Below are 12314 nucleotides of genomic sequence, written 5' to 3'. Positions count from 1 at the left end.
GATGGCAAAGTTAGCAGAAGAAAAGCACCACCTCCTACCCCTTTTTAAAAAGACTAAAATGTATCAGAAATAATAGCAACATAAAGACTCCTTCAGTGTTTTTCTCTTAGATGTTTGCCTAACCAAACATGAGTGAGGTGTAGTCTAAAAGAAAGATCTAGTAGAGACACCTTTGCAAAATGGTGACTATTCCAAGGACAAATTGCACATACTTTTAAAGACAGAAACATAGACTATAGACTCCAAAAAATGTACTCAGTATGTGTTCTTCAACCTCACCTACTCAGCAGTATTGCCTCTGAATTCTTCATAGAGAAAAAAAGAGCCTCCATATATTTAATTTAGAATATTCGTATTCTCCGCATATATGCCTTTATGTGGTTGTTCCCTGTGTTGGTACAGTTTTTAGGGCATATTAATAAAGATAATTCTTACTGAGTCTTGAATTTTTTTTCCCTTTGCCCCCAGGGAAATTCAGGGCTTGGTTTCAGCATTGCAGGAGGTACGGACAACCCACACATTGGAGATGACTCAAGTATTTTCATTACCAAAATTATTGCAGGGGGAGCAGCTGCCCAAGATGGAAGATTGCGGTATGTTTTTTTCTCTATTATGTTACTGAATCCACTTCATATATTTTTCTTTAGCCAAACTAAACAAGGCATAAATACAAAAAGAAACAATATTATAATAATTAACTAAGATAGATGCTCAAATAATGAATGATATAATTGTGCTGTAAGCATTGTTTCTTTCACTTAGGAATTTAATTTTATCTTTGTATTTTCAAATCACAAAATGTTTTATATTTTCTGGGTGTGAAACGTGTATAAACTTAGGATGTAGGGATCAGGTACATCTGAGTTTGTATTTCATACAACAAAGAGTAAAGTTATGCAAACTTTAAATATTTTTCTTAATTGAATAAATAAAAATAACTGGCCATTTGTTCAAATTTAGTGTTTCATTTCAGAAGATACCTTTAGCATACCTCGTTGTTTCCTTAGGCCAGAAACTGTGGCACTTTTTTATTTCCTTGATATAGATAGAGGGGTAGATATAGATAGACAATCTGAAGTTTTAGGACTAAGGATTTTATATGGTCTGTTAAAAAACATCTTACTTTGAGGTTATTGGTACCTCATGCTGCTCTTCAGTTGCTAAACTCCTCACTGGATATAACAGGTGACATATTAATGAAATTAGTTAGATCTAAAATTAATAATTTGACCATTTATGTAAATACAGACATTTACTTCTTGATTCTATTACAGACCTTTTATTTGTGCTTCTTATGTGAAAGTTAATAGGTTCCATGAGTTTCACTGAGGAACATATTTATAAGGTATCACTGTCTTTGGATAGAATTTCTTTTCTTTAAATATTTAAGTTAATTAGATATAGAAGCTTATCAGAATCAATTTTAACTGGGTTTTGTCCCTCTTCCGTGTCCAATTTGAGATGACCACCTTCTTTCACCCAAACTGAGACCAGAGCTAGATGGGAAAAGGAGAAATAGGAACAAATCAAACTTCGGGAAAAAAAGTATTGCTATGCCAAATTAAGACAAATTACTTACATGAGAAACCTTTAATTAAGATATATAATCTTTATATAAATATCAGCAGATAACTTTTTAAAAATCGAGTAAGTTAGAAAAAGCAATCAAAAACTTATTTTTGGATAGATCTCAGTTTTGCTGCTTACTATCTCTGTGACTTAAGCTAGTTACTCAGTCTGAGCTTCAGTTTTCTTATCTTTGAATCACAGCTCTGTCAGTCATTACCTGGTGGCCTTGGGAAAGTTATTTAAACTCCTTGTGCCTCAATATCTCCATCTGTAAAATAGCAGTATAACTATGTCCCTACCTTACAAGGGTTAATCACTAAAAGAAGTACCTGGCATGTGGTTAATGCTAAATAAATATATGCTAATTTTGTAAAGTATTAAGGCCTATACATAATAAGCATACAAATTGCACCTGTCATTATTATTCAGAATTTTTATATAACCTATTATTTGCATTATTTCTTTTTCTGGCCATTGGGAAATGTTTATATTTATTTATATGAGTATTTGATACATTGCAATTTAACATGCAGTTTCTTCATTTATATTTTATCTGGTAAGTAATTCTCTTTACCATAAAATGAAAAGGACAAGGAAAAATTGGCAAAGTGAAAACTGATACTTAAATTTTTATTTTTATTTATTTTTCTTCAGGGTCAATGACTGTATATTGCGAGTAAATGAAGTAGATGTTCGTGATGTAACACATAGCAAAGCAGTTGAAGCATTGAAAGAAGCAGGGTCTATTGTACGCTTGTATGTAAAAAGACGGAAACCAGTATCCGAAAAAATAATGGAAATAAAGCTCATTAAAGGTCCTAAAGGTAAAAATAAATCAAACTAAGACAAATTAAGTAAAAAAGTCTTTGAGTTAAATATAACTATGAAGTTATTTATGACATATTCTAAGATTAACAATACAGGTGATCTATAGAACTTGCATGAATTTTTAGGATTTCTGCTATTTCTACTAATTTTTGTCTTAAGTAGAATTTTAATTAAATACTTTGAAGTTATGTAGTGTTGATATTAACTTGTAATCTTCATAATATGTTAAATGCAATTACATAGACTAAGTTAAAAGAAGAAAATAGGAATGTGTCATGAGTAGTTCATCTGCAATGAAGACTGTTAAGATGTGGTTTCTAAATTTTGAAAACAATGATGGAATTGAGGATAAATAGAAATATTGATTCTAGTTTGTTGTTCATGGAAGAGGTGCTACTCCAACTAATGAGAAAAGGAATACAGAGCTACAAATTTGTTTGGTATTAAAGCTATGGGATTTATGAATCCCAGAAATGCCTTGTTTAAAATTAACTCATAGAATATTGAAGAAATGATAGGATTATCCACATTTCTGAAGTCTATTCTGCCCACCACCAACAGACAGTTTTATTATTTTTCTTAATTGTTTCAGTCTTATGGAGGTATTAAAAGTGTTAGTAAGAAGTACAGTTATCGTTGGAAACTAAAGTGAAACATAATTTTACAATGTCTCTTTGAACTAACAGTTCATTAACAAAGAAACTTTAGGACACAACCTGGGAGGGAGAAAAAGGAACTTATTTATAACTACAGGAGCACCTATATTTACAGTTACCCCCTGGTTGCAGAGCAAATATTTAGGAATTTAAGAATAGGTAAATAGATTCCTTTCTTTTTAAACAACATTACTGTGAAATCATCACCTATTTTTCTTTCTGGACTGAAGTTTATATTTATTGATGAGATTCTAAAATGAGTGTTTTCCAAACAGGTCTTGGTTTCAGCATTGCTGGAGGTGTTGGAAATCAACATATTCCTGGGGATAATAGCATCTATGTAACCAAAATAATTGAGGGAGGTGCAGCACATAAAGATGGTAAACTTCAGATTGGAGATAAACTTTTAGCAGTAAGTATAAGAAATGTTTTGTAAATTATTCTGTGTCTTATTTTCCTCACAGACTAGAATTTCAACATTCCAGAAATGCTGAAATGATTTAAATGAGTTAAAACTAGCCCTACTGTAGTCAAAACCTGAGAATAATTTCTGGTTTTATCTCTGGTTTTCATTTTCATTTCCTTCAGCTCCCCTCCCTTTTTCTGTTCCTTTCCTCCCCCCTTCTGTTTTTTTGAAGGGTTGTGGCTTTGTTGTACAGAATTATTTAATCACAATTCTTAGGTTCATAACACGGTGTCATTCTTTGTTCATGTGTGACCTCTTTTTCTTCTTAGTTTTACACTTAAATTAATTGATTATTTTATTTATAATATAATCAAAACTGCTGAAGTCATTACCCAAACCAAGAACTAGAAGAACAACAATATTTTTAAAATTATTTAATCACACATATGTGTCTAAATATTTTGAGTTATTTGTTTTGAAATTTTTTTAGAAGGCTGTTATGCTATATGTAGTCTTTTAATACTTTTATCATGACATATTGTTTTACTAAAACTTATCCATATTGTCGCTTAGAGATGAAGTTTATCCATTTCACCTCTACTTAATATTCTATTCTGGGACTATATCACAATTTATTTATTTAATCTTCATCAATAACTGCCTTAGCCCATGTGTGTTCTGTAGAAGAAAAGCTACTATACTAACAATATGTAACGGGGTAATAGAATCTCAGCAAAACTAGAGTGAGTGAAAAAAAAAGTGAAGCAGAGAATAAGGGAAAGCCAATACCAGGTATTATGTTTCTGATCTGGCTATAATTTCGTAAGAAAATGTAGTTGATTGCTTGTCATGTAGGACAGTCTCCCAAGCAGGTAATGTTGAACCACCAAACCTTAGATCCAGCCATCAGGAAAAAGAAAGGATTTATCTGCTGGCCCTTTTAGGTCCTCTCTCTCTCCTTAATTAGAGTCTGCCCCGCAGGGGTTAATTTTTGGACTCTTAACCAAACTCCTCTGGAAAAATTCTAGGGGAATCCAGCTCCCTCACTCTGTGGCATAGCACTTCCCCTGAACACAGAAACGGTGGGAAGAGCTAAATAGAGCCTTAGTAGTCTGAGCAAGTCAGACATAGGCTTTTGATTTGTTACAGTTCTCACTATGTGGAACATATCAGCCATGCCCAAGCCCAGTCCTTACTGCAGAAAAGGTTGAAAGAGCTGGTAATGGCAGGAGGCAAGGTGAGAAGAGAAATAGCTAGGAGTCTCCACTAAGCAAGCAGCCAAAGCCTAGTTAGTGGGCAATCTGAAAAGGAACATGTAGGGGTGAATTCGGTTATTTTTCTTCCTGTTATTCATTTGTTTGTTTTGTTTTTTTGTTCCTATGGATAATTCTGCTAGGAAAACCTACACTATGTTCTAGTAAGCATGTACAGGGACAAGAGTTTCACTTAACTATTTACCTAAGCATGGAATTTGATGGATCACAGGGTATCAGTAACATTATAACAAAATGATCATTGTTTTCCAAACTGCTTGTAAAAATTTTACATTTGTGTCAGCAATATATAAATGATTCCTTTGTTCTGCATACCGTCCTGTACTGCTTATTGTTGGAGCAAGGAGACAGATTGATTATTTTTTGAATTAATGACGGGGAAGAGGAAGGAACTGACCTTGAAATGCTTTTCCCGAACTTATCCTCTCACAGCTATGATTTATCACTTTTCCCTAAGCTATAGCCAACACTCCCTCATCATCACCCACCCTAGACACACACTCACACACACACACACTCACTCACTCTCACTCACTCACTCCAGCACTTACACACATATACAAGTATACCAGTTCAGAAGAACCTTCCTTCTCCACTGGGTTTCTCGCTTTTATTTTTCAATTTCTTGGGTACCATGTTTTTCTTTATGGTTTCCTCAGAATCAGTTTTAGTGGTAGGGAGCCAATAATTTATACTGATTTAACATTTAGTGAGGCTTTTGTTGTCATAATGCCACTGGAATCATTTAATTCTTAGTTCTCATCTTAATTGACATATCAAGCATTTGACATACCATCTTCCTTCTTCAAACACTTTTTGCATTTGCTGAACAATACCTTCTGTCTTGGTATTTCTCTTACCACACTAGTCACTTCTCATTCTCCTTTTGGTGCATCTTCTCCCTAATCCCTAAACATAAAGTGATCCAGACTCAATCCTCGTATGTATTTTTTCTCTCTTTGATAGGTGGTCAGATAATTTAATGGGTCTCATTTGCACATGATAGTGATAAGTATTTTCTGAACTTTAGTTTTATTTTTGCATGCACACACCCCACTTTTGTGCATGGCTGAAATATTGGGTTGGCCAAAAAGTCTCTTTATTTTTTTCCATAAAATACAAGACACTTTTTTCATTTTGACCAATAACTTTGTTGATTTGGATATTTTGAGTATGTCAGCTATCTCCTGCATGGTATAATATTGATTGTTCTCAATTAATGTCTTGATTTGATCACTTTCAACTTCAACTGGTCTACCCAACTGAGGAGCATTGTCCAGGGAGAAATCTCCAGCACAAAACTTCACAAACCACTTTTGACACGTTCAATCAGTCATAGTACCTTCTCCATACACCGCACAAATCTTATTTTGCATTTCAATTGTGTTTTTACCTGTATTGAAGAAATAAATAATAATATTACAAAAATGTTGCATATTTTCTTCCATCTTCAGTATTAAAGTGGCTACACAAAAGTTCACCAATATTGATTAATTTCTTTTAAAATACATGCTGTCACAATACAGTCTTAACAAAATTGTTTCAAATGAAGTTAAAGGCATCTAAGCATTACTAGAGCTATCTTATGGAAAAACCAAACAAACTTTTTGGCCACCCCAATATAAAAATTTTTAACTTTAGTTCATGTCAAAACGTTTGAAAAGCTCTAAGAGATTTCATCTAGTCTCCTTTTACATGTCTCAAGTCATCTCAAATTTAATATATCTAATAATGAACTTTTGATCTTACCCCCCTTCCTTGCCCTCCTGCTCCATGCACAGTATTCACATTTCATTAAATGGGAACTTTATCTTTCTATTTGTCCAGATCTAAAACTGTAGAATAATCCTTTTCACACTTCACATCAAATCCCTTAGCAAATCTTGTCAGCTCTTTTATCAGTTATCTAATGCTGCCTAAAACACACACATACACACAAATTAGTGACTAAAACAACAATTATTTATCTGCTTACACTTCTGCAATTTCGGTAGCAATAGGACAGCCTATCTCAGCTCCATGTAATGTCAACTGGGGTGGCTCTGCTAGGGCCAGGGATATGCTTTCAAGTTGGCTCACATACGACAGACAAATTGTTACTGGTTGTCAACTGGTAGCTCGACTGGAGCTGTTAACCAAGTTTTTAATTCTCCAATGGCCTCTCCATATGTCTAAGTTGGGCTTCTCACAGGATGGTGGCCAGGTTCCATGAGGAACATACCAACAGAGAGCTTTCCAAGAAGACAAGCTCCGGTGTGTGGCATTTATCAGTTCTCTTTCTGCAGCAGTTACTAATGTGTCATTGACTAAAGCTAGTTACATGGCCGAGCAAGATTTGGTGTAGGAATGGATAATACCAAGATGCATGGCTCATTGCAGGCCACCAAAGGAAAAGGATACCACAGCTATACGTGGTAGTTTGAAACCATAAAAATTATTATATAGCTGAAACCCTGCAAAGCAATATTAATAATCAGTGGGAAAGTTACAGTTGTTCTGTGATGTTTAGAAATTTTTGTCAAAATATTAAAACTCCTACTGTTGATTATAAAGGTACAAATTAGGGCAATGTAAAACATACTAAAACAAATATTTGTGTAGTACATTGTAATTTAAGGCACTAGAAATATTTATAGTATTTTATTTCTTTGCCAGAAAAAATTTTACAAAAAATAAGAGCAATCTAAACCTAAAGCTAGCATAACGAAGGAAGGAAATAAATATTAGAGTAGAAATTAATGAACTAGGCGATAGGAAAACCATAGAGAAGATCAACAAAACCAAAACTTTATTATTTGAAAGGTCAACAAAATTGACATTTAGATAGACTGACTAAAGAAAAAAGAATTTGTAAAAGTAGGAATGAAAGAAAAGAGATAAGGATTACTTTTATTTGTGAACAAACTATATGCCAACACATTAAGTGAAATGGACAAATGCCTAAAAAGACACAAAGTACCACTTCTCTTCAAATGTGCTCTTATAGCCAGGGCAATAAGAAAAGAAAAGACAAATTCAGATTGCAAAGGGAAAATATAACTGTATTTGCAAGTTATATTTTATACTGAAAATCCTAAGGAACCTATTAATAAACTAATAGTTTAGCAAGGTTGCAGGATACACTACCATCACCTAAGACTCGGTTCTCTTTTATACAGAAGATACATGAATGGCCGCCAATAAGTAACTGAAAAATAATCTCATCTTGACTCTTAAAAATGGAAATACAAATTTAAATATAACTGATGTACATCGAAAACATGCATCATTTTCCAGGCTTTTTAATAAATTGATAATATTCAATGTTTACAAAGGTCTGAGTAGATGGGCACTCATTTTGTGGATATAAATTACTAAATCACTTTATTTAGAAGAATAGTTTAAATATCTGTTAAGTTTGGAATGGCTTAATAAATGATAGAACTACACAATGAGGTACTGTATGATAGTTTTTTAAATGAGGTAATTCTTTGTGGCCAACATGGAATGATCTCTAAGATACCTTAGTCAAAATCCAATTGCAGAACAAAAACCTTAGTATGGTCTCATTTTCTTTAAAAAATAAAATAAAATAGCTAAACCTTAGCTAATGTGACTCAGTGGATTGAGTGCCGACCTGTGAACCAAGGGGTCATTGGTTCGATTCCCAGTTAGGGCACATGCCTGGGTTGCAGGCCAGATCCCCAGTTGGGCGCATGCAAGAGACAACCACACATTGATGTTTCTCTCCCTCTCTTTCTCACTCCCTTCTCTCTAAATACATAAACTAATAAAAAAAATTTTTTTAAGAAAACAAATTTACAAGTACAAAAAACTAAAATATACCTACATACCTTTCTAAAATGCCTACATGGAGGTTCAGCCTTGGGGATTGGGAGGGAATAGGGGCTACAATCAAGATTGGCTATTTCATTAGCATACATAACTTCCTAATATCATAGATTATAAAATGGGTATTTTCTTTCCACATACCTTTATATTCCTTAAATCAGTCCCATATTTTTATATCTTTAGATATAATTGTTTATCACCAAAAAGCATAAAGCAAGTGAAAATGTTTTAAAATATATGTCTTGGGGATTTTCTTTTAGGTGAATAGTGTGTGTTTAGAAGAAGTGACTCATGAAGAAGCTGTCACTGCTTTAAAGAACACATCCGATTTTGTTTATTTGAAGGTGGCAAAACCTACAAGTATGTACATGAATGATGGCTATGCACCACCTGATATCACCAGCTGTAAGTCTTTTCGCTTTAATCCTGATGTTATATCCTTAGATGTTATGTATTTTAATAAAAGTTTCGCAATATAAAGTTTAAGCAATATAAAAATATTTTTAAAGGAACTATTAAGCATTTTGACCTAATAGGTTTTAAAAATCAGTTTTAAGTTAGAATCTTCATAATGGGGGGCAGGGGGCTTTTTACCTTTACTATTTTATAGCAGTAATTACTTTTAACGTTAAAGACATTGATTCTGAAACTTTTATGTAAACAGAAGTTGCCAAAGGTATTTGAAAATAATGTGGATTCTTGTTTTGTTTTAATAGTTTTAGAGTACAGATATTTACTTTAACAAGCAATTGATTTATTTATTTAAATTTTTTTTTTTTTTTTTTTTAGTTTTCATTCATTTTATTTTATTTTATTTTTTACCAAGAAAGACTCATTCCTTAGTTGCACGTGAATATATATTAAGGATAACTTTTTTCCATACTTACTATTAGTGCTTAAGAATCAATGTAAAACATTAGATGTTTTATAAAAGAAAAATAAAATCTGAGTTTTTATTCCAAAAATTAAGTATGTAAAAGCTATTGGAAAAATATGGTTTGTTTTTCTTTTTTAATGAAACTCCATGTCCTGAAGATGAGAGTGATAATTTCTATAATTTTAGCATTAGTACTGGAAGAAAATGTGTGGTATTTGTTTTGAATATTTAAGGCTAAAAATGTGTTTTCTTCTCTCACAATTTAGATAAATTCTATTTTGTGAAATGAAGCACTAAACAATAGGTACATCTCCATAATTTCAAGAAGTTTTAAGACCAATGACCATGCTGATATATGAGGTTCATTTTCTTTACAACCCATAACCATAATGTTAATATATGAATTCTTAAATTATATGATATAAAAGACAGAATATATATGTGTGTGTGTGTGTATATATATATATACACACACACAGAGAGAGACAGAGAGACAGAGATAAAATTGCGTTTCCTTGGTGACTATTGAATAGATCTTTAGATATTTATGTGCCATTTGACATCTTCTGTTTGAAGTGATTATATAAATATTATGTTATTTATTATTCTTTTAGTGGATTCCCAAGAGTTTAGAACGTAGATAATGAAATGAAAAAAGCCAGTGAGAGAAAGACAAATGCCATATGATCTCAGTTATATGTGGAATCTAATAAATGAAATAAACTGATGAACAAAATAGAAATAGAGGCATGGACACATGGAGCAGACTGACAACTGTCAGAGGGAGGGTGTGGGGGGCTGGATGAAAGAGAAGAGTTTAGCCAAAGAACATATATGCATATCCCATAGACATAGACAACAGTGTGGGGTGGCCTAAGGGAAAGTGGGAGTGGGCAAATGATGGGGCCAGCGAGGTGAGCAAAGGGTGGAAAAATAGGGATATCTGCAATAGTGTCAACAATAAAAATAAAGAAAAATGTGTTATTAATAGAACTTACTGCTTTTATTACTCCCAGAATAATTTTAGAATCTTAGAAAACTTTTAAGTCCAATTACTTCCTTTTATCTTTGTATTATTATATTTATGTCATTCATTTTAAATTTATTGAATTTCAAAAGTAAGTTCTAAGATCATGTAGATATCTCTTCTGAGTTGCTACAGAACAGTCTGCATTCTTCAACTATAGCTTTTCCACACTTCTTGATGTTCCCAAATTACACATTCATCTTTCTCACTCAATTAAAGGGGAATATAGTACCATAATGATTAAGGTTGCTACTTTAACTCCAGCGTGCCAAGTTCAAATCCAGGTTTGCCATTTACTAATGTGTTGACCTTATTAAACATGTTATATTTTTTAATTTATTTTATTTTATTTTTTAAGTATATTTTATTGATTATATTGTTACAATAGTTGTAATTTTTTCCCCTTTGCTCCCCTCTGCCCAGCACCACCTCTCCCCCAGCAATCCCCACCCCACCCCACCCCACCCCGCAGTCCATGCCCATGGTTCGTACATACAAGCTCTCTGACCTCGTTTCCTATATTATTCTTTTTTAAAAAAATAGTTAAATAATTAATTTTTTTAACAATAAAAAACAATCCCCCCTTCTCAGACTTCAGACCCTTTATAATCTTATAAAGGACAATAGGCGAAGGTCTCAAGCTCCTCTAGCTGCTTCAAGCTGGACATGGCCGTCGTCCTACCTATCCTTGGGTCCAGACATCCCTAATAAGAATGGGGGTGTGGAGGGGAGGGTGGCCTTCCCACATGGGGAAGGATCGTGCAGACTCCAGGTCAGTTGGCTGTCCTCAGACAACAGCGTGCTTGGTTTAACAGGCTGGCATCCTTGTTGTATTCTAAAAAAAATTTTAATAGTTTATTTTTTTATTGTATTTTTTTTCCATTACCAGCAATTGATTCTTTTCACAAGCAAGATAATTCTAACACTTCTAGTGCTGCTGGTTCATGGCTCACACTTTGAGAAACACTAACTTAAAATATAGTATTTCTAAAATTGGGGCTTTTCTGTACTCTCAACTGTACGCACAGATATTCTATACTATAAGCTCCTAGTGTATTGCCTAAATGTATTTGTGTACACTATAAATGTGTTGCCTAGAACTGAATTGTTATGAAAGTACTTAATGTAATGTTATTTCCTATTTGTCATCTTTTTTAATGTACAAGGTGAGATGAGGTTTAAATATATGTTAATATATTTGTGTTGATTGAAAAAATGAAAGTTTTATTTGGTGCAGAGTTGATATTAGAAGCACCCATGTGTAATATAAAGATATTAAATGTACTCCTTATAATCTGCTTTTCCAGGTTTGTCTTTTTTAAATTATAGAGATATTTCTGATTTTGTAAGTGGCAATATTTCCAATTCTAAACTTGTCAGACTTCATTATTGTCACTAAGCATTGTAAAATACAAATTATATTTTGAAATGTAGTCCTGCCTGGTGTGGCTCAGTTGGTTGGAGCATTGTCCCATAACCAAAAAGTTGCAGGTTCAGTTCCCAGTCACGGCACATACCTAGGTTGTCAGTTGAATCCCAGTTCGGGTGCGTACAGGAAGCAACCAATTCATGCTTATTTCACATCAGGGTTTCTCTCTCTCCCTTCCTCTCTAAAAGCAATGAAAAAATGTCCTTGGGTGAGGATTTTTTTTTTAATTTAATAATAAAAAGTAAAAATGTATATACTGTCCTCCAGTGATACATCTTTATTATCTGCTCAAGTATTTACTCAAGTATAACTAAATTTGTTAATAGTATTCAGTCTCTTTAATGGACAAGAATGATGTCTTATTTTTCATTTGTGTCAGAAAAAGCTTCACTACTTGTTTAAAATTCTTATATATAG

The 12314-nt window shown here is 33.1% G+C and overlaps 1 protein-coding gene across 12 annotated transcripts in view; it reads left to right on the top strand.

Annotated features, from left to right (window-relative positions):
- Nucleotides 1–12314, top strand: part of DLG1 (discs large MAGUK scaffold protein 1) — a 311643-nt gene that overhangs the window by 175648 nt on the left and 123681 nt on the right. For all 12 annotated transcript variants that reach the window (XM_090278549.1, XM_090278460.1, XM_090278531.1 and 9 more), the window contains 4 exons: nt 469–593; nt 2224–2393; nt 3329–3465; nt 8825–8969. In XM_090278549.1, coding sequence (XP_090134675.1) covers nt 469–593; nt 2224–2393; nt 3329–3465; nt 8825–8969 — 577 coding nt within the window. The remainder of the gene's footprint in view (nt 1–468; nt 594–2223; nt 2394–3328; nt 3466–8824; nt 8970–12314) is intronic.

This window comes from Furipterus horrens, unplaced genomic scaffold, assembly GCF_987537825.1.
Source record: "Furipterus horrens unplaced genomic scaffold, mFurHor1.1.pri manual_scaffold_1, whole genome shotgun sequence".
NCBI classification, from domain to species: domain Eukaryota; kingdom Metazoa; phylum Chordata; class Mammalia; order Chiroptera; family Furipteridae; genus Furipterus; species Furipterus horrens.
The sequence above is the reverse complement of the archived record's forward strand: the minus strand, read 5'-3'. Positions and strand labels throughout refer to the sequence as shown.